This window comes from Phalacrocorax carbo, unplaced genomic scaffold, assembly GCF_963921805.1.
Source record: "Phalacrocorax carbo unplaced genomic scaffold, bPhaCar2.1 SCAFFOLD_377, whole genome shotgun sequence".
Classification (NCBI taxonomy): Eukaryota; Metazoa; Chordata; class Aves; order Suliformes; family Phalacrocoracidae; genus Phalacrocorax; species Phalacrocorax carbo.
Genome location: NW_026990456.1, coordinates 1 through 22,223, shown reverse-complemented (window position 1 = coordinate 22,223; position 22,223 = coordinate 1). Strand labels below are relative to the sequence as shown.

The following is a 22,223-nucleotide window of genomic DNA, read 5'->3' as shown; positions in this document are numbered from 1 at the left end:
AGACCCCAGCGTGGGTATCCCCCACGATGTTCCGCCCCCCAAGACCCCCCCCAGCTCCCCCCCAAACCCCTCCCTGAGCCCCCCAGCCCCCCCCCAAACCCCCATTAACCCCCCAAACCCTTCCTTAGCCACCCCCAACCCCCAATAAATCCCCCCTCAGCCCCCCAACCCCGGTACCCCCCACCCCCCACAACGTCCCTGCCCCCCCCCCAAACCCCCCAAAACCCCCCAAACCCTTCCTTAGCCACCCCCCACCCCCAATAAAGCCCCCTCCCCACCCCCAAGACCCCAGCGTGGGTGTCCCCCACAATGTTCCGCCCCCCAAGACCCCCCCCCAGCTCCCCCCCAAACCCATCCCTGAGCCCCCCAGCCCCCCCCCAAACCCCCATTAACCCCCCAAACCCTTCCTTAGCCACCCCCCACCCCCAATAAAGCCCCCTCCCCACCCCCAAGACCCCAGCAGGGGTGGTCCCCCACAATGTTCCCCCCCCCAAGACCCCCCCAAACCCATCCCTGAGCCCCCCAGCCCCCCCCCCAAACCCCCATTAACCCCCTAAACCCCTTCCTTAGCCACCCCCCACCCCCCTATAAAGCCCCCTCCCCACCCCCAAGACCCCAGCAGGGGGTGTCCCCCACAATGTGCCCCCCACCCAAGACCCCCCCAGCTCCCCCCAAACCCATCCCTGAGCCCCCCAGCCCCCCCCAAACCCCCATTAACCCCCCAAACCCTTCCTTAGCCACCCCCAACCCCCAATAAATCCCCCCTCAGCCCCCCAACCCCGGTACCCCCCACCCCCCACAACGTCCCTGCCCCCCCCCATGTGGTCCCCCCCCCCAAAACCGCCCCCAACCCTCACCTTGACGCGGTCGTTGCTGCTGTTGAAGAGGCCGATGCGGCGGATCGTGGTGAGGATGGGGTCTGGTGGCGTCGTCCAGCATGTTGTGGGTGCAGACGGGGGGGAAGGATTGGCGCTGGGGGGTGGGGGGGTGAAAGAAAGGGGGGGCCCAGGTGTCCGGCTGTGTCCGGGACACCCCAACGGCCCCCCCAAACCCCCCCCCAAAAGGCAAAGAGACCCCGGGGGGGCCGTACCTGGGTGGCGAAGATGGCGCGTTTCATCATGGTGAAATCCTCGCGGTCCAGCATCTTGTTCATGTCCGGGAGGTTCCCGCTGCCGGGGGGGGTGTTTTTTTTTGGGGGGGGGTTTAAAAAAGACCCCAACCCTTCCCCCCACCCCCCCAAAAAAACCTTAAGGGAGCCAGGGTTCGGGGTGGGGGGGAGGGGGGTCGCTTACACCAGCAGCGATTCGTAGAGTTTCTTCCCAAATTTTTCCTTCACGGTGTTGGCCGTGTCCCTGGGGGGGATAAATGGGGGGGGGATGGGTGGGGGGCCCCTGATGGGGGTGGGGGGCCCTGATTGGGGGGGGGCCCTGATGGGGGGGGCCTGATGGGGGGGGCCCTGATAGGGGTGGGAAGGGGTGGGGGGTCCCTGATGGGGGGGGGGCCCTGATAGGGGTGGGAAGGAGTGGGGGGGTCCCTGATGGGGGTGGGAAAGAGTGGAGGGTCCCTGATGGGGGGGGGGGCCCTGATTGGGGGGGGGGCCCTGATGGGGGTGGGAAGGGGTGGGGGGTCCCTGATGGGGGTGGGAAAGAGTGGAGGGTCCCCTGATGGGGGGGGGGGCCCTGATTGGGGGGGGGGGCCCTGATGGGGGTGGGAAGGGGTGGGGGGGTCCCTGATGGGGGGGGGCCCTGATTGGGGGGGGTCCCTGATAGGGGTGGGAAGGAGTGGAGGGTCCCTGATGGGGGGGGGGGCCTGATTGGGGGGGGTCCCTGATAGGGGTGGGAAGGAGTAGGGGGGTCCCCTGATGGGGGTGGGAAAGAGTGGAGGGTCCCTGATGGGGGGGGGGGCCCTGATTGGGGGGGGGGCCCTGATTGGGGGGGGTCCCTGATGGGGGTGGGATGGGGTGGGGGTCCCTGATTGGGGTGGGATGGGGGTGGGGGGGGCCTGATTGGGGGGGGGGGTCCCTGATGGGGGGGGTCCCTGATGGGGGTGGGATGGGGTGGGGGTCCCTGATTGGGGTGGGATGGGGTGGGGGGGGCCTGATTGGGGTGGGGGGCCCTGATTGGGGGGGGGCCCTGATGGGGGTGGGATGGGGTGGGGGTCCCTGATTGGGTGGGATGGGGTGGGGGGGGCCTGATTGGGGTGGGGGGCCCTGATTGGGGGGGGGCCCTGATTGGGGGGGTCCCTGATGGGGGGGGTCCCCTGATTGGGTGGGGGGCCCTGATTGGGGGGGGGCCCTGATTGGGGGGGGTCCCTGATTGGGGGGGTCCCTGATGGGGGTGGGAAGGGGTGGGGGGTCCCTGATTGGGGGGGTCCCTGATGGGGGTGGGAAGGGGTGGGGGGTCCCTGATGGGGGGGGGGGGGGCCCTGATTGGGGGGGTCCCTGATTGGGGGGGTCCCTGATGGGGGTGGGAAGGGGTGGGAAGGGGTGGGGGGGCCCTGATGGGGGGGGGAAGGGGTGGGAAGGGGTGGGGGGGGCCCTGATGGGGGGGGGCCCTGATGGGGGGGGGGCCCTGATTGGGGGGGGGTCCCGGATGGGGGTGGGAAGGGGTGGGGGGTCCCCGTGGGTATGGGGGGGGGTTTGGGGGGGTCCCCGTGGGTTTGGGGGGGTCCCCGTGGGTATGGGGGGGGGTTTGGGGGGGGTCCCCGTGGGCTCGGGGGGCTTTGGGGTCCCCCCGGGGGCTTCGGGGTCCCCACCAGAGCTGCTTGCGCACGGCCTGGCCCTTCAGCGACTCCACGTTGAAGTTGTTGGTCCGGGCCGGCATGATGAGGAAGGCCACGACCGTCACCTCGCTGCCGTTCACCTGCGCGGCCGCAGTGTCCCCCAGTGCCCCCAGTGCCCCCCAGTGCCCCCCCCGCGCCCCCCCCGCAGTGCCCCCCAGTGCCCCCCGGTGCCCCCCAGTGTCCCCCCAGTGACCCCTGGTGACCCCGCAGTGCCCCCCCGCGCCCCCCCCCGCAGTGCCCCCAGTGCCCCCCAGTGCCCCCCGCGCCCCCCCGCAGTGCCCCCAGTGCCCCCCTCAGTGCCCCCCCGCGCCCCCCCCGCCGTGCCCCCGGTGCCCCCCAGTGCCCCCCGCGCCCCCCCGCAGTGCCCCCCAGTGCCCCCTCAGTGCCCCCCCAGTGCCCCCCGGTGGCCCCCCGGTGCCCCCCCAGTGCCTCCAGTGTCCCCCCAGTGCCCCCCAGTGTCCCCCCAGTGCCTCACAGTGCCCCCTGGTGCCCCCCCAGTGCCCCCCCGGTGTCCCCCAGTGACCCCCCCAGCGCCCCCCCCCGTGCCCCCCCAGTGTCCACCCAGTGCCCCCCCAGTGTCCCCCCAGTCCCCCCCAGTATGCCCCGGCATCCCCCCACGCCCCCCATGTCCCCCCCGCCCTCCTGTCCTGCCGTGTCCTGTCACCCCACACCCCCCATGTCCCCCCCAGCCCCTCACTCCCCCACCCCCACATCCCCCACGCCCCCCGACCCTCCTGCCCCCTCACTCCCTCACCCCCCTGCCCCCCGCGCCCCCCCCCAGTGCCCCTCAGTGCCCCCCCGCGCCCCCCGCAGTGCCCCCAGTGCCCCCCAGTGCCCCCTCAGTGCCCCCCCGCGCCCCCCGCAGTGCCCCCAGTGCCCCCCAGTGCCCCCCAGTGTCCCCAGTGCCCCCGGTCCCCCCAGTGTCCCCCCGCGCCCCCCCCCGTGCCCCCGCAGTGCCCCCAGTGCCCCCCCCGCGCCCCCCCCAGTGCCCCCCCAGTGTCCCCCCAGTGCCTCACAGTGCCCCCTGGTGCCCCCCAGTGCCCCCCCAGTGCCCCCCCCCAGTGCCCCAGTGCCCCCCAGTGCCCCCCCGCGCCCCCCCGCAGTGCCCCCAGTGCCCCCCCAGTGCCCCCCCGTGCCCCCGCAGTGCCCCCAGTGCCCCCCGCGCCCCACCCAGTGCCCCCGCAGTGCCCCCCCCGCGCCCCCCCACAGTGCCCCCAGTGCCCCCAGTGCCCCCCAGTGCCCCACAGTGCCCCCCCACAGTGCCCCCAGTGCCCCCCCGGTGCCCCCTCAGTGCCCCCCAGTGCCCCCGCAGTGCCCCCAGTGCCCCCCCCGCGCCCCACCCAGTGCCCCCGCAGTGCCCCCCCGCGCCCCCCCACAGTGCCCACAGTGCCCCCAGTGCCCCACAGTGCCCCCCAGTGCCCCCCCCACAGTGCCCCCAGTGCCCCCCCGGTGCCCCCCCAGTGCCCCCAGCGCCCCCCAGTGCCCCCCAGCGCCCCCCCCAGTGCCCCCAGTGCCCCCCCGCAGTGCCCCCAGCGCCCCCAGCGCCCCCCCAGTGCCCCCAGTGCCCCCCCACAGTGCCCACAGTGCCCCCCCGGTGCCCCCACAGTGCCCCCAGTGCCCCCAGTGCCCCCAGCGCCCCCCCACAGTGCCCCCAGTGCCCCCCAGTGCCCCCCCCGCGCCCCCCCGCAGTGCCCCCAGTGCCCCCCAGTGCCCCCCGCGCCCCCCTGCAGTGCCCCCAGTGCCCCCCAGTGCCCCCTCAGTGCCCCCCCGTGCCCCTGCAGTGCCCCCCAGTGCCCCCCCGCGCCCCCCCACAGTGCCCCCAGTGCCCCCCCAGTGTCCCCCAGTGCCCCCTCAGTGCCCCCCCGCGCCCCCCTGCAGTGCCCCGCAGTGCACCCCAGTGCCCCCCCAGTGCCCCCAGTGCCCCCAGTGCCCCCCCGCAGTGCCCCCCCGGTGCCCCCCACAGTGCCCCCAGTGCCCCCAGTGCCCCCAGCGCCCCCCCCAGTGCCCCCCCGGTGCCCCCCCAGTGCCCCCAGCGCCCCCCAGCGCCCCCCCCTCACCCGCAGCAGGTAGTTGAGCCGCGCCAGCGCCTCCAGGAAGATGTCGGCGCCTTTGTTGGAGAACTCGTAGCGCCCCGCGATGAAGAAGAAACAACGTCTTGTCCAGGTCGAAATCCAGGTGCCTGCGGGGACCCCGTCACCCAGGGGCACCCCGAAACCCGCCCGGAGCCCCCCGAAAACCCCGGGAGCCCCCCCAAACCCCCCCCAACCCCCCCGGGGCTGCCCAAGAGCCCCCCAACACCGCCAATCCCCGCCCAGAGCTCCCAGTACCCCCAGCCCCCTCCAGACCCCCCAAAATCTCCCTCTGTGGCACCCCAAACCCCCCCCCGGGAACCCCCCAAAATCCACCGGGAGCTCCCCAAAACCCTCGGGAGCCCCCCGAAACCCCCCCACACCCCCTGGGGCCACCCAAGAGCCCCCAACACCTCCACTCCCCGCCCAGAGCTCCCAGTACCCCCCAGCCCCCTCCAGCCCCCCAACCCGCCCCAGAGCCCCCAAATCTCCCTCTGGGGCACCCCAAAACCCTCCCGGGAGGTCCCTGAATCCCTCAGGACCCCCCCAAACTCCCCCACACCCCTTAGGGCCTCCCAAGAGCCCCCCAACACCTCCACTCCCCGCCCAGAGCTCCCAGTACCCCCCCAGCCCCCTCCAGACTCCCCAACCCTCCCCAGACCCCCCCAAATCTCCCTCTGCGGCACCCCAAAACCCACAGAGAGCCCCCAGACCCCCAAAACCCCCTCCTGGACACTCTGTTACCGCCCCACCCACCTCAGTCACCCCCAAATCTCCCTCTGCGGCACCCCAAAACCCCCTGAGAGCCCCCAGACCCCCCACAAACCCCCTCCTGGACACTCTGTTACCCCCCAACCCACCTCAGTCACCCCCAAATCTCCCTCTGCGGCACCCCAAAACCCACAGAGAGCCCCCAGACCCCCCACAAACCCCCTCCTGGACACTCTGTTACCCCCAACCCACCTCAGTCACCCCCAAATCTCCCTCTGCGGCACCCCAAAACCCACAGAGAGCCCCCAGACCCCCAAAACCCCCTCCTGGACACTCTGTTACCCCCCAACCCACCTCAATCACCCCCAAATCTCCCTCTGCGGCACCCCAAAACCCACAGAGAGCCCCCAGACCCCCACAACCCCCTCCTGGACACTCTGTTACCCCCCAACCCACACCAGTCACCCCCAAATCTCCCTCTGCGGCACCCCAAAACCCACAGAGAGCCCCCAGACCCCCAAAACCCCCTCCTGGACACTCTGTTACCCCCCAACCCACCTCAATCACCCCCAAATCTCCCTCTGCGGCACCCCAAAACCCACAGAGAGCCCCCAGACCCCCACAACCCCCTCCTGGACACTCTGTTACCCCCCAACCCACCCCAGTCACCCCCAAATCTCCCTCTGCGGCACCCCAAAACCCACAGAGAGCCCCCAGACCCCCACAACCCCCTCCTGGACACTCTGTTACCCCCCAACCCACCCCAGTCACCCCCAAATCTCCCTCTGCGGCACCCCAAAACCCACAGAGAGCCCCCAGACCCCCACAACCCCCTCCTGGACACTCTGTTACCCCCCAACCCACCTCAATCACCCCCAAATCTCCCTCTGCGGCACCCCAAAACCCACAGAGAGCCCCCAGACCCCCAAAACCCCCTCCAGGATACTCTGTTACCCCCCCACCCACCTCAGTCACCCCCAAATCTCCCTCTGCGGCACCCCAAAACCCACAGAGAGCCCCCAGACCCCCACAAACTCCCCCAAAACTCTCCTAGGTCCCCCCAAAACTCCACTTCCCCCCCCTAAAATCCTCTATCCCCCCCAAAACTCCACCTCCCCCCCAGATAACCTCTATCTCCCCGGACTCCCGGGTCCTCCCGGACACCTGCGTCCCCCCCAGACACCCGGGTCCCCCCCAAAACACCCCGGAACGGCTGCGTATTGCCTCGATGGATATCGGGGTCCCCCCCCAGATGTCGGGGTCCCCCCTTTTTCGGGGATACCGACCCGTAGAAGTGTCCCCTGACGAATTCCTGGACGCGAGCCTTGCTCTGGGCGTGCAGGTTCTGGAACTCGTGCATGGCCGAGAACTTGCGGACGTTGAGGCCGTTGGGGGTCACCAGATCTGTGGGGGGACGGGGGGGGGACACACACACGGTGAGGCGGGACCCCCCCCACCCCCCCAAAATCCCTGCGTCACTCTAGGGGTGATGGGTTGCCCCCCACCCCCATTTTTCCCCGGATGTCTGGGTCCCTCCGGGGACACCTGGGACCTTCTAGAGGTGACGAGGGTCCTGCCGGGGGGGGGGAAGGGATTCCCATGGGTTTTGGGGTTCCCTGAGAAGGGGGGGGACACCAGGTCTAAAGGGGGGACCCCCCTGGATGTTTGGGTCCTTCTGGGGGTGCTGGGGTCCCCTGGGATGATGGGGTACTCTCAATAGGGTGCTGTGTCCCCCCTTGGGTGCGCTGGGGTCACCTGGGGATGCTGGGGTCTCCTCATGGGGGTGCTGGGGTCCCTGTGGAGTCTTGGGGTCCCCTTTTGGGGTCCTCAGGAGGGTGCTGGGTCCCCCCATGAGGGGGCTGGGTGCCCCCTGGGGTGCGCTGGGGTCCCCTGGGGATGCTGGGGTCTCCTCATGGGGCTGCTGGGGTCCCTGTGGGGTCTTGGGGTCCCCTTTTGGGGTCCCCAGGAGGGTGCTGGGGTCCCCATGAGGGGGCTGGGTCCCCCCTGGGGTGCGCTGGGGTCCCCTGGGGATGCTGGGGTCTCCTCATGGGGGTGCTGGGGTCCCTGTGGAGTCTTGGGGTTCCCTTTTGGGGTCCCCAGGAGGGTGCTGGGGTCCCCCCATGAGGGGGCTGGGTGCCCCCTGGGGTGCGCTGGGGTCCCCTGGGGATGCTGGGGTCTCTTCATGGGGCTGCTGGGGTCCCTGTGGAGTCTTGGGGTCCCCTTTTGGGGTCCCCATGAGGGGGCTGTGTCCCCCCTTGGGTGCGCTGGGGTCCCCTGGGGATGCTGGGTTCCCCTCATGGGGCTGCTGGGGTCCCTGTGGGGTCTTGGGGTCCCCTTTTGGGGTCCCCAGGAGGGTGCTGGGGTCCCCATGAGGGGGCTGTGTCCCCCCTTGGGTGCGCTGGGGTCCCCTGGGGATGCTGGGGTCCCCTCATGGGGCTGCTGGGGTCCCTGTGGGGTCTTGGGGTCCCCTTTTGGGGTCCCCAGGAGGGTGCTGGGGTCCCCCCATGAGGGGGCTGGGTCCCCCCTGGGGTGCGCTGGGGTCTCCTGGGGATGCTGGGGTCCCCTCATGGGGCTGCTGGGGTCCCTGTGGGGTCTTGGGGTCCCACTTTGGGGTCCCCATGAGGGGGCTGGGTCCCCCCTTGGGTGCACTGGCGTCCCCTGGGGATGCTGGGGTCCCCTCATGGGGCTGCTGGGGTCCCTGTGGGGTCTTGGGGTCCCCTTTTGGGGTCCCCAGAAGGGTGCTGGGGTCCCCATGAGGGGGCTGGGTCCCCCCTGGGGTGCGCTGGGGTCACCTGGGGATGCTGGGGTCTCCTCATGGGGCTGCTGGGGTCCCTGTGGAGTCTTGGGGTTCCCTTTTGGGGACCCCAGGAGGGTGCTGGGGTCCCCATGAGGGGGCTGTGTCCCCCCTGGGGTGCGCTGGGGTCCCCTGGGGATGCTGGGGTCTCCTCATGGGGGTGCTGGGGTCCCTGTGGAGTCTTGGGGTCCCCTTTTGGGGTCCCCAGGAGGGTGCTGGGGTCCCCATGAGGGGGCTGTGTCCCCCCTTGGGTGCGCTGGGGTCCCCTGGGGATGCTGGGGTCCCCTCATGGGGCTGCTGGGGTCCCTGTGGGGTCTTGGGGTCCCCTTTTGGGGTCCCCAGGAGGGTGCTGGGGACCCCTCATGAGAGGGCTGGGTCCCCCCCGGGGTGCGCTGGGGTCACCTGGGGATGCTGGGGTCTCCTCATGGGGCTGCTGGGGTCCCTGTGGAGTCTTGGGGTCGCTTTTTGGGGTCCTCAGGAGGGTGCTGGGGACCCCTCATGAGAGGGCTGGGTCCCCCCCGGGGTGCGCTGGGGTCTCCTGGGGATGCTGGGGTCCCCTCATGGGGCTGCTGGGGTCCCTGTGGGGTCTTGGGGTCCCCTTTTGGGGTCCCCTTTTGGGGTCCCCAGGAGGGTGCTGGGGTCCCCTCATGAGGGGGCTGGGTGCCCCCTGGGGTGCGCTGGGGTCCCCTCATGGGGATGCTGGGGTCCTCTCATGGGGGTGCTGGGGTCCCTGTAGAGTCTTGGGGTCCCCATGAAGGTCCTGGGGTCTGCCTGGGTGTGTCAGGATCCCCCTAAGGGTGCTGGGGTCCCCCCCGGGTGCATGGGGGTCCCCCTAGGTGGCTGCTGGGCTCCCTTTGGGGGTCTTTGTGTCCTTTTGGGGATCCCCAGGAGGGTGCTGGGGTCCCCTGCGTGCACTGGGGTTCCTCTGAGGGTGCTGGGGTCCTCCCCGGGTGCATGGGGGTCCCCCCTGAGTGTACTGGGGTCCCCCTAGGTGGGTGCTGGGCTCCCTTTGGGGGTCTTTGTGTCCTTTTGGGGATCCCCAGAAGGGTGCTGGGGCCCCCTGGGTGCACTGGGGTTCCCCTGGGGATGCTGGGGTCCTCTCAGGGGGCTGTTGCTCTCCCTGTAGGGTCTTGGGGTCCCCTTTGGGATCCTCAGGAGGGTGCTGTGACCCCCCTGGGTGCACTGGGGTCCCCCTAGGAGGGTGCTGGGCTCCCTTTGGGGTTCTTTGTGTCCTTTTGGGGATCCCCAGGAGGGGGCTGGGTCCCTCTGAGTGCATCAGGGTCCCCCCCCGCCGGGTGCATTGGGGTCCCCCTGGGGGATATCAGAGCCCCGCCCCCCCAGAAGGGATATCGGGGGCGGGGGGGGTCCCTAGGGGATTTCGGGGGGTCCCCGCCGGTGCCCACCGGGCTTGCGCTTGAGGAGGTGCTCGGCCTCGGCGGCGGTGACGTGGGAGACGGTGGTGAGGACGTGGGCGCAGTGGGCGGCCGCCCGCTCCAGGCAGTACCGGTGGTAGATCTGCCGCTCCCCGGCCTCCTTGTCCACGTCAAACTGGGCGGGGGGGGGGGCGTGGGGTCACCCCGGGGTGACCTCTGACCCCCCCCCGCGTCACCCCCGGCACCCCGTTGGGGGGACACCCCCACCCCCCCACCCGCAGAGCCCGCGTCCTGCCCTCCCCCCACCCCCAGGTCCTTCCCTCCTCCTCCACAGGTTCCCCCCCCCCAACTCCCTCCCATCCCCCTCCCCAATTCCCCCCTCCCTGGGGTTCCCCCCCCCAAATCCCCCCCCACTCCCCTCCCCCTCAATTCCACCCTCTCCCTGACCCCCCAATTCCCCCCTCCCTGGGGCTCCCCCCAATTCTCCCCTCCCCGCATCCCCCCCTGCCCCCAATTCCCCCCTCCCTGGCTCCCCCCGGTCCGTCCCTCCCCACCTTCCCCCCAGTTCCCCTCTCCCTTGGTTCCCCCCACCCTAAGTTCCGCCCCCAATTCCCCCCCAAGAAACAACCTCCCCCCACCCGTGTCCCCCCCACCCGTGTCCCCCCCACTCATGTCCCCCCCCAATTCCCCCCTCCCCCCAATTCTCCCCTCCCCCCCAAACTCCCCCCCCCCAATTTCACCTCCCTGGCTCCCCCTGGTCCGTCCCTCCCCACCTTCCCCCAATTCCCCTCTCCCTTGGTTCCCCCCACCCTAAATTCCGCCTCTAATTCCCCCCCTCCAAAACCTCCCCCCACTCATGTCCCCCCCCAATTCCCCCCTCCCCCCCAAACTCCCCCCCTCCCCCAATTCCCCCCTCCCTGGGTCCCCCCGGTCCGTCCCTCCCCACCTTCCCCCCAGTTCCCCTCTCCCTTGGTTCCCCCCACCCTAAGTTCCGCTCCCAATTTCCCCCCCCCCAAAAAACCTACCCCCACTCGTGTCCCCCCCAATTCCTCCCCTCCCCCCAAATCCCCCCTCCCTGGCTCCCCCCGGTCCGTCCCTCCCCACCTTCCCCCCAGTTCCCCTCTCCCTTGGTTCCCCCCACCCTAAGTTCCGCTCCCAATTTCCCCCCCCCCAAAAACAACCTCCCCCCACTCGTGCCCCCCCCCGTGCCGCCCCACCCCCACCCCACTCACGTTCTGGAGGTTGTTATAGAAATCCACGCTGCCGGCGCAGAGGTAGCGGCCCAGGAGGGTGGCGTGGGTGGTGAAAATGGTGGCCACGGGCAAGCGCCGGGCGCGGCTCAGCACCAGCCCCAGCCCCGCCAGCCACTCGTGGAAGTGACCCACGATGAAGGGACGGTCCTCGCTCTGCGCCGCGAACTGCCGCAACACCCCACCCGTGTCACCGTCACCGCCCCGTCACCCCCACACAACACCCCTCCTGGGGTGCCCGGATGCCTGGGTCCCCTCAAAGGACCCCCCCCATGAGCCCCTAATGTCACTGTCACCCCCCCCGATGTCACCGTCACCCCCCCGATGTCACTGTCACCGCCCCAGTGTCACCGTCACTGCCTGTCACCCCCACACAACACCCCTCCTGGGGTGCCCGGATGCCTGGGCCCCCTCAAAGGACCCCCCCATGAGCCCCTAATGTCACTGTCACCCCCCCGATGTCACTGTCACCACCCCGATGTCACCGTCACCCCCCCGATGTCACTGTCTCCCCCCCGATGTCACCGTCACCACCCCGTCACCCCCACACAACACCCCTCCTGGGGTGCCCAGACGCCTGGGTCCCCTCAAAGGACCCCCCCATGAGAGTCCCAACCCCCTCCCAGGACCCCCAAACCCCCTCAGGGACCCCCACAAACCCCCCGGGGACCCCCAAAACCCACCTCCCCGAGGAACCAGGCGACGAGGAAGCCAAAGAGGATCCCAAAGGACCCCCAAAACGCCCTCAAGGACCCCAAAACTCACCCAAGAACCCCCTCCAGGCACCTCAAATCCCCTCAGGGACCCCCAAAACCCACCTCCCCGAGGAACCAGGCGACGAGGAAGCCAAAGAGGATCCCAAAGGACCCCCAAAACGCCCTCAGGGACCCCAAAACTCACCCAAGAACCCCCTCCAGGCACCTCAAACCCCCTCAGGGACCCCCACAAACCCCCCGGGGACCCCCAAAACCCACCTCCCCGAGGAACCAGGCGACGAGGAAGCCGAAGAGGACGGCGTCGTTGGCCTCCCGGTCATACCAGGGGACCCCGATAGCGCAGCTCTCCCACAGCTCCCCCTTCCAGCGCTCCAGGCTCCAGGCCGTCGCCCCCACATCCAGCAGCACCACGGCGGGGCTCCCCTCGATCAGCCAGCGCCCAAAGTGCACCTGCACCCCAAAAAACGAGCACCCTGAAGTCTTCAGCACCCTCAAACAGCCCAAAAAGGCTCCCCTCCGTCCGCCTGCACCCCAAAATGGGGCGCCCCAAACCCCTCGGCGAGCCTGAGCTCCCCAAAATGGCACCCCAGGGGGGCACCCCCAGGGACGGGCTTCTCCAGATGGCTTAAATGTCCCCAAAAAGGGCCAAATGTCATGTCAGGATGGGTTAAGGAGCCTCAAAATGCATCAAATGGCCCCAAAAATGGGTTAAACGCCCCCAAAACGTGTTAAACGTCCCCAAAAATGTGCTAAATGGCACCAAAACGGGTTAGTGTGCCTCCCAAATGAACTAAATGGCTTCCAAAACTAGTTAATCATGCCCAAAATGGGTTAAATGTCCCCACAAAATCCATTAATGTCCCCAAAAATGCATCAAATGTTCCCAAAAAAGCATTAAATATCCCCAAAAATGGTTAAAAGTCCCCATAAAGTACATTAAATGTCCCCATAAAGTACATTAAATGTTCCTAAAGTGGCTTAAATGTCCCCAAAATGAGCTAACCTCCCCCCCAAAATGGGTTAAATGTCTCCAAAAATGCATTAATATCCCCAAAATGGGCTAACCTCCCCCCAAAAATGGGATAAATGTCCCCAAAAATGCGTTGAGTGTCCCCAAAAAGGATTAAAAGTCCCCATAAAATACATTAAATGTCCCCAAAATGGGTCAAATGTCCCCAAAATGGCCTAACCTCCCCTCCAAATGCATTAAACGTTCCCAAAATGGGTTAAACGCCTCCCAAAATGTGTTAAATATCCCCAAAAATGTGCTAAATGGCACCAAAACGCGTTAATGTGCCCACTAAATGGCTCCCAAAACAGGTTAATCGCACCCAAAATGGGTTAAATGTCCCCAAAAATGCACTAAATGTTACCAAAATGGATGAAACGTCCCCATAAGATACGTTAAATGTCCCCAAAATGGGTTAAACATCCCCAAAATTGGCTAATCTCCCCCCAAAATGGGATAAATGTCCCCAAAAATGCGTTAAATGTCTCCAAAATGGGTTAAATGTCCCCAAAATGTGAAAAATGTCCCGCAAAATGCATCAAATGTCCCCCAAAACAGGTCAAACGTCATCAAAACCATGTTAATTGTTCTTAAAAACAGCTCCACTGTGCCCCAAAACACATTAAATATTTCCAAATCTGGGTTAATGTTCCCTAAAATGCATTAAATATCCCTAAAAATGAGCTAATATCACAGAAAAGTGGGATAAATTCCTCCAAAATGGGCTCAATGTCCCCCAAAATGCATTAATTATCACCCAAAATGGGTTAACGGCTCATAAAAAGGCAATAAATCACCCCAAAACCTGACTAATGTCCCCAAAAATGGGTTAAAAATCCCCGATATTGCTTAACATGACCCAAAAATGAGATAAGTCTGCTCGTAAATGGGATAATGACCACCAAAATGGGTTAAAACTCTCCCAAAATGGGTTAATGTTTGTTGAACTAGTTTAAATATCCCCCAAAATAGCTTCGTGTCCCCCAAAATGGATAAAATGTCTCCGAAAATGACCAAAATGTCCCCAAAAATGAGTTAATGTGCCTTGAAATGGGTTAATGCCCCCCGAATTGGGTTAAAAATCCCCAAATTGGGTTAAAAGGCCCCCAAATTGGGTTAAAAGCCCCCCAAAACAGGTTAACGTGCCCCAAAATGGAGTTAACGCCCCCCAAATTGAGTCTTTGCCCCCCGTTTTGGGGGGGGGGGGGAGGGGAACCCGTGACCTTTCCCGCGCGGGGGAGGGTAACGTGAGCTGGGGGGTGGGTGGGCTAAAAATAGCCCCCCACGTGCGCGGTGGGGGAGGGCGCCCGGACGCCTGGGTCCCCTGGCAGCACCCCGGAGGCTCGGCCTCCCCCACCCGCCAGGGTCCCCGGGTGCCCACCCTGCACCCATGGGTGCTCCTGGCCCTGTGGGTCCCTGTCACCCCCCATCTCCCATATCCCTCTGATCCCAAATCCCCCCCACTCTATGGGTCCCCCTACCCTGTGGGTGCTTCCACCACCCTCTGGGTACCCCCACCACCCTCTGGGTGCCCCCCTGGACACCCCAGGCACCCACCTTGCACCCCTGGGTGCTCATGGTGCTGTGGGCCCCCGTCACCCCCCCATCTCCCAGATCCCTCTGATCCCAAATACCCCCCACTCTATGGATCCCACCACCCTCTGGGTGCCTCCCCCACCCTCTGGGTGCCCCCCTGGACACCCCAGGCACCCACCTTGCACCCCTGGGTGCTCATGGTGCTGTGGGCCCCCGTCACCCCCCATCTCCCAGATCCCTCTGATCCCAAATACCCCCCACTCTATGGATCCCACCACCCTCTGGGTGCCTCCCCACCCTCTGGGTGCCCCCCCGGACACCCCAGACACCCACCTTGCACCCCTGGGCGTTCATGGCGGCCAGGGTGCGCCGCAGGGCGGGCTGGGGCGGCTCCAGCAGCTCCACCTGGGTGCGGACGCTGCTCTCCACGTAGGGTCCCACCAGGATGTAACTCTCCCCCCACTCGTCCGCCGTCACCCCGCGCCTTCGTCTGCAGCACCGTGTAGATCCCCCCCACTGCCGGCACCGCCGGCGCGGGCGTCAGGCGGCCTGCGGGGATCCGGCCTGGCGCCCCACCCCCCTCCCCCCGGCGTGCGTCGGGGCGCCTGGTGTCCCCGCGTGCAACCGGGCTCCCCTTGACCTACGCCTCGCCCCATGGAATTATGGGATTGTTGAGGGTTAAAGAGTTTTCTAAGGTCATTAAGGCCAACTGTCAACCTGATGCCACAACCGCCGCCCAACACTGTCAACCGCCAGCTTGACGCCGGTCAACCGCCAGCCTGATGCCGTCAACCGTCAACCCAACACTGTCAACCGTCAACACCGACGCCGTCAACCCCCAGCCTGATGCCGTCAACCGCCAACCCGACGCCGTCAACCGCCAACCCAACACTGTCAACTGTCACCCAACACTGCCGACCACCAACCCGACGACAACTGCCAGCCCAACGCCATCAGCCACCAGCCCCAACACCCTCAACTGTCAACCCAACGCCGCCGACCGTCAACCTGACACCACAACCACCAGCCCAACACCGTCAACCGTCCAACCCAATGCCACCGACCGCCAAGCCGACACCACAGCCACCAGCCCAACACCATCAACCATCAACCCAACACCATCAACCAACACCACAACCGTCAACCCGACGCCGCAACCGTCAACCCGACGCCGTCAACCGCCAGCCCGACACCATCAACGGCCAACCTGACACCACCATCAACCCAATCTCACCTACCGTTACCCTGACACCACCAACCCCTAAACCCGATGCTACCGTCACCCAACCCACCACCTGTCACCCCGACGCCACCAACCGTCACCCCAACCCAACCTCCAGACCTCCTAAACCATGTCCCCCAAGCCCCACGTCTACCCGTCAGCTGCCCCCCCGCTGGGCTCGGGACTCCCCCACCGCTCCGGGCAGCCTGTTCCGACCCGACCGCTCTCGGGTAAAGACATTTTTCCCTCAAACCCAACCTAAACCTGCCCTGGCGCAGCTCGAGGCCGTTTCCCCTGTTCCACCGCTTGTTCCTGGGGGACGAGACCGGCCCCCCCTCACTCCAGCCCCTCTCAGGCAGCTGCAGAGAGCGAGGAAGGGCTCCCCTCAGCCCCCTCTTCTCCAGGCTAAACCCCCCCCAGCCCCCCCAGCCACCCCCCAGCACACTTGTGCTCCAGACCCTGCCCCAGCCCCGCTGCCCTTCTCTGGACACGCTCCAGCCCCTCAAGTCCTCCTTGTGCCTCGCTATATCCCATGATGCACTGCGGTGCCTGCTATCCCATGATGAACCGGGGCGCCCACTGACCCACACCGTACTAGGCCTCAATCCATCCCATGATGCATTGGGGCGCCTACTGACCCACACTATACTAGGCCTCACAGCATCCCATGATGCACTGAGGTGCCCACTGACCCACACTGTACTAGGCCTCACAGCATCCCATGATGCACTGGGGTGCCTGCTGACCCACACCGTACTAGGCCCCACACCAACCCATGATGCACCAGGATGCCTCATACCCCACAATGCACTGGGGTTCTCACTGACCCACAGTGTATTGGCCTCGCTGCATCCCACAATGCACTGCGGCCCCAATTGACCCACACCGTACTAGGCCTCAATACATCCCATGATGCACTGGGGCTCCCATTACCCCAGCATGCCAGGCCTCACACCCTCCCATGATGCACTGGGGCATCTGCTATCCCATGATGCACCAGGGCTTCCATTAACCCAGTGTCCTAGGCCTCACTGCATCCCATGATGCTCTGGGGCCCCCATTGGCCTGCAATGGTCTTGGACACATGCTATCCCATGATGCACCAGGCCCGGCGCCTTCCCATGATGCACTGAGGCTCCCGTAGGCAGCGGACTAGGCCTCACCCCGTCCCAGGATGCACTGGGGCTCCCGTAGGCAGCGGACTAGGCCTCACCCTGTCCCAGGATGCACTGGGGCTCCCGTAGGCAGCGGACTAGGCCTCACCCCGTCCAGCAGGATGCACTGGGGCTCCCGTAGGCAGCGGACTAGGCCTCACCCCGTCCCAGGATGCACTGGGGCTCCCGTAGGCAGCGGACTAGGCCTCACCCCGTCCCAGGATGCACTGGGGCTCCCGTAGGCAGCGGACTAGGCCTCACCCTGTCCCAGGATGCACTGGGGCTCCCGTAGGCAGCGCACTAGCCTCACCCCGTCCCAGGATGCACTGGGGCTCCCGTAGGCAGCGGACTAGGCCTCACCCCATCCCAGGATGCACTGGGGGTCCCGTAGGCAGCGGACTAGGCCTCACCCTGTCCCAGGATGCACTGGGGCTCCCGTAGGCAGCGGACTAGGCCTCACCCCGTCCCAGGATGCACTGGGGGTCCCATAGGCAGCGGACTAGGCCTCACCCCGTCCCATGATGCACTGGGGCTCCCGTAGGCAGCGGACTAGGCCTCACCCTGTCCCAGGATGCACTGGGGCTCCCGTAGGCAGCGGACTAGGCCTCACCCCATCCCAGGATGCACTGGGGCTCCCGTAGGCAGCGGACTAGGCCCTCACCCCGTCCCAGGATGCACTGGGGGTCCCATAGGCAGCGGACTAGGCCTCACCCCGTCCCATGATGCACTGGGGCTCCCGTAGGCAGCGGACTAGGCCCTCACCCCGTCCCAGGATGCACTGGAGGTCCCATAGGCAGTGGACTAGGCCTCACCCCGTCCCAGGATGCACTGGGGCACCCGTAGGCAGCGGACTAGGCCTCACCCCATCCCAGGATGCACTGGGGCTCCCACAGGCAGCGCACTAGGCCTCACCCCGTCCCATGATGCACTGGGGCTCCCGTAGGCAGCGCACTAGGCCTCACCCCGTCCCAGGATGCACTAGGGCTCCCGTAGGCAGCGGACTAGGCCTCACCCCGTCCCATGATGCACTGGGGCTCCCGTAGGCAGCGCACTAGGCCTCACCCCGTCCCAGGATGCACTGGGGCTCCCGTAGGCAGCGGACTAGGCCTCACCCCGTCCCAGGATGCACTGGGGCTCCCGTAGGCAGCGGACTAGGCCTCACCCCGTCCCAGGATGCACTGGGGCTCCCGTAGGCAGCGCACTAGGCCTCACCCCGTCCCATGATGCACTGGGGCTCCCGTAGGCAGCGGACTAGGCCTCACCCCGTCCCAGGATGCACTGGGGCTCCCGTAGGCAGCGGACTAGGCCTCACCCCGTCCCAGGATGCACTGCGGTGCCTGGTATCCCATGATGCACTGGGGCCCCCATTGACCCACAGTGTCCCTCTCCAGTATCCCACAATGCACCAGCACCCCCTTATCCCAGAAGCCTTTGGGGCTGGCCCCACCCCAGGGCATGCTGGGAGCTCTGCCCCCTCCCTACAATGCCCCGCCCTCCAGCTACAAGGCATGATGGGATGGGGGGGACACCCCCAGAGGTCGGTGGGGGGGGGGGCCTCAGGGGAGCCAGGGGATGTGGGGACCCCCAAGTCTTTGGGGGGGTCCCTGGGGGGACCCCGGCATCTGGGGGGCTTTGGGGGGACTCCCAGGCATTTGAGAGGGTCCCAGGGAGCAGCCAGGCATCCGGGGAGGACCCCCAGGTGTTTCGGGGGTCTGGGGGGACCCCAGGTATCTGGGGGGGTGGTTTTGGGGGGACCCTGACTTGTTTGGGGGGTCCCTGGGGGGCACCCCAGCATCTGGGGGCTCTGGGGGGGACCCCAATATTTGTGGAGGATCTGGGGGGACCCAGGTGTCGGGGGGGTTGGGGGGGACCCCAACATTTGGGGGGGTCTCAGGGGGGACCCAGGGACCTGGGGGGGGACCCAACATTTGGGAGGGGCCTGGGGGGGTTGGGGGGGACCCCAACTTTGGGGAGGGACCCGGGGGGGGCTCAGGCACCCAAGGGGGGACACCCAGATGTCCGGCTGGATCCCAGTGTTTGGGGGGAGGGGTGTGTGACACTTGTGGGGGGTCCCAGCCATTGGGGGGAGCAGGGGGGGGTACAAGTCGGGGTTCGGGGGGGTCCCCCAAAAGTCGCTCACCCTTATTGGCCACCTCCCAGGCCACCTCGAAGAGGACGACGTTGTCGGGGGCCCCGGGGCCCCCCCAATCCTCCAGCCCCGGGAGGGAGCTCACCGAGACGCTGCGGGCCAGCGGCATCGCGCCTGGGGGGGACCCCAAAAACAGGGGGGCCCCCAAAATTTGGGGGGGCCCCCCCAAAAATGGGTAAGTTACAAGGGGAGGGTCTCCAAAAGCGGGGGGGAACCCTGAAATGGGAGGGAGGGGGGTGTGGGGGGAGAGAGGGTGGGGGACATGGGGGGGTGCCCCCTTCCGAGCCACCCACCCACCCATGGGAGTGACCCCCACCCATGTGAACCCCCCCAGGGACCCCCCCAGAACCCAAGAGTCTCCCCAACTCCCCCATAGGAGCCCCCACCTCACCTATAGCCCCCCCTGTGACCCCCCAGACACCCCCCCAGGACCCCCCCTACCCATGGGACCCCCACTCAGGACACCCCCAGGACCACAACCCCCCCCACCCAAGAGCCCCACCCCACACCCATGGGTCCCCCCATAAGACCCCGCCCCCCCGCTGCCCACCCCCCCGGACACCAAGAGCCCCCTAGGACCCTCCTTAGGACCCTGTGACCCCCCCATAGGAGCCCCCCCACCCATGGGACCGCCCCAGCACCCCACGTCCCCCCCTCAAGAACACCCCATAGGAGCCCCCCCCCCACCCCATTACGCCCCCCCCCCTCCCAGACCCCCAACTCCCCTCCCAGAACCAGCCCCACCCATGGGACCCCCCCAGCACCCGCTCGACCCCCCCCAGGACACCCCCCCCAGCACCCCATGACCCCCCCACAGGACCCCCCCCATAGGACCCCCCCAGCACCCCATGACCCCCCCCACCATAGGAACCCCCCCTCACTTATACATCCCCCAGGACCCCACAACCCCCTCCCAGGACCCCCCCCACCCATGACACCCCCCCAGCACCCCACAACCCGTCCCATAGGAGCCCCACTCTCACCTATAGCCCCCCCGCCTGGATCTGACCCCCCTCGAGAGCCCCCCCCACCCATGGGACCCCCCGAGAACAGCATGACCCCCCATAAGACTTCCCCCCCCACCTATAGCCCCCCCCAGGACCCCCTCCCAGGCCGCCCCCACCCCACAACACCCCCGACCCCCACCCATGGGTGCCCCCCTCTCCAAGGGCATTAAACACTCTCATAGCAGCCCCCTCCCCCTCCTGCTCCCGGGGGGGGTCCCGGGCTTTGGGGGGGGTCCCGAGCTTTGGGGGGGGGGTCCCGGGGGGGTCCCATTCCGCCCCCTCCCCCCGCTCACCTCCCCGCCCTCCCGCAGCCGATCGCGGACTGACCCCTCCCTCCCCCCCCGCCGCCGTTACGCCCCGCCCCCTCCTCCGGCCGTGGCTCCGCCCGCCCGGCGCTGATTGGACGAGACGCGGAAGGGGGGGGACGCGATTGGGGGGGGCACAAGGGAGGGGTGGGGATGGGGGAATCTTAAAGGGCCACGCGTGGCTTAAAGGGGCAACGGGTGGCCCCACGGAGGCGGAAGGGCCCGGGGGCTATAGGGCAGGCTATGGGGCAGGGCGGGCTATGGGGACGGGTTTAGGATGTCTATGGGGCAGCTTAGGGCTGGTCATAGGGCCGGACTTCAGCTAAGTGTGGGGCTGCTATGGGGGGGATGTGGAGCAGCTATGGGCTGGCTATGGGGCAGCTCTGGGCAACTATGGCGTGCTATAGGGCAGGCTGTGGGGCAGATATGGGCTGGCTATAGGGCAGATTATGGGGTAGTTGAACAGTAGCTCTGGATCAGGAAATGAGGCAGGGCAAGGTCATGAGTTGCCCATAGCGTGGGCTATGGGGCAGCTATGGGGTTGGGGTAGACCAGGGCTATGGGGCAGCCATAGGGAAGCTATAGGGCAGGCTATGGGTACTTACAGGTCAGCTATGCGGCAGGCCAGAGCTATGGGGCAGCCCTAGGGAAGCTATAGGTCAGGCTATGAGGTACCTATGGGTTGGCTATGGGGCAGGCCAGGGCTATGAGGCAGGTATCATGTAATTATGGGGCACGGTATGGGGCCGCTCTGGGGCAGTCTATGGGGCTGGGGGGTATCTATGGGGCAGCTGTGGGACAGGCCAGGGCTATAAAGCAGCTCTAAGGTAGGTTATGGGGTTGGGGGGGGTGGCTATGGGGCAGGTTATGGAGCTGTGATGTACCTATGGGGCGGGCTGGGGGGTGGCTATGGGGCAGGTTATGGGGCTGTGATGTACCTATGGGGCAGGCTGTGGGATGGATATGGGGCAGGCTGTGGGGCTGTGGTGCAGTCCCCCACCCCCAAGAGGCCGTGGCGGTGCTGGAGGACCGCGCACCATCGAGAGGCACAGCCAGAGCGGCCCTTCCTTTCTATCCCAGACCCCGCCCCCCCCTCGCGTTTCCCGCCCCTGCGCCACTTCCGGCGCGCGGCTGGAGAGCGCGAGGGCAGCGCGGAGCGGCGGTGCCATGGCAACGGGGGTGCGGGGCGGGGGGGCCTGAGGGGATGGGGGGGGTCTGGGGGGATTTGGGGGGGTCCGGGGGGGGCTCTGAGGGGATGGGGGGGGTCGTGGGGTGTCCTGAGCGGATTTGAGGGGGTCCGGGGGGGGCTCTGAGGGGATGGGGGGGGGTTGTGGGGTGTCCTGAGGGGATTTGAGGGGGGTCCGGGGGGGGCTCTGAGGGGATGGGGGGGGGTTGTGGGGTGTCCTGAGGGGGGTTGGGGGGGTCCGGGGGGGGCTCTGAGGGGATGGGGGGTTGTGGGGTGTCCTGAGGGGGTTTGGGGGGGTCCGGGGGGGGCTCTGAGGGGATGGGGGGAGTCTGGAGGGATCTGGGGGGGCTCTGAGGAGATGGGGGGGTCTGGCAGGATTTGGGGGGGTCCGGGGGGGTCTCTGAGGGGATGGGGGGGGTTGTGGGGTGTCCTGAGGGGGGTTGGGGGGTGCGGGGGGGGCTCTGAGGGGATGGGGGGGGTTGTGTGGTGTCCTGAGGGGGTTTGGGGGTCCGGGGGGGTCTCTGAGGGGATGGGGGGGGGGTTGTGGGTGTCCTGAGGGGGGTTGGGGGGTCCGGGGGGGGCTCTGAGAGGGATTGGGGGGGGGTTGTGGGGTGTCCTGAGGGGGTTTTGGGGGGGTCCGGGGGGGGCCTCTGAGGGGATGGGGGGGGTTGTGGGGTGTCCTGAGGGGGTTTGGGGGGGGTCCGGGGGGGGGCTCTGAGGGGATGGGGGGGGGTTTGTGTGTGTCCTGAGGGGGTTTGGGGGGGTCCGGGGGGGGCGCTCTGAGGGGATGGGGGGGTCCTGGGGGGATATGGGGGGGGCCCTGAGGGGATGGGGGCGGCTGGGGGGGGGGTCAGTGAGAGGATGGGCGGCAATTTGGGGGGGACCCTGAGGGTCTGTGGGCAGGAGAAACTGGGGAGGGGGGTCAGGAAGGGGTTGGGGGCGATTTGGGGGGGACACCCCC

The 22,223-nt window shown here is 67.4% G+C and overlaps 1 protein-coding gene across 1 annotated transcript; it reads right to left on the bottom strand.

Moving 5' to 3' along the window:
* Nucleotides 1–786: 786 nt before the first annotated feature.
* LOC135311225 (glycogen [starch] synthase, muscle-like) lies at nt 787–20,132 on the bottom strand (the record flags this gene model as incomplete). The annotated part of the gene is given in 15 exon segments (XM_064440354.1): nt 787–920; nt 922–972; nt 1,091–1,169; nt 1,293–1,352; nt 2,755–2,861; nt 4,839–4,928; nt 4,930–4,960; nt 6,848–6,965; nt 9,759–9,903; nt 10,961–11,146; nt 11,953–12,144; nt 14,573–14,716; nt 14,718–14,755; nt 18,756–18,878; nt 20,065–20,132. Coding segments are annotated over 14 exon segments (1,493 nt in total), but the record flags the coding sequence as incomplete, so codon positions are not given.
* Nucleotides 20,133–22,223: the final 2,091 nt, after the last annotated feature.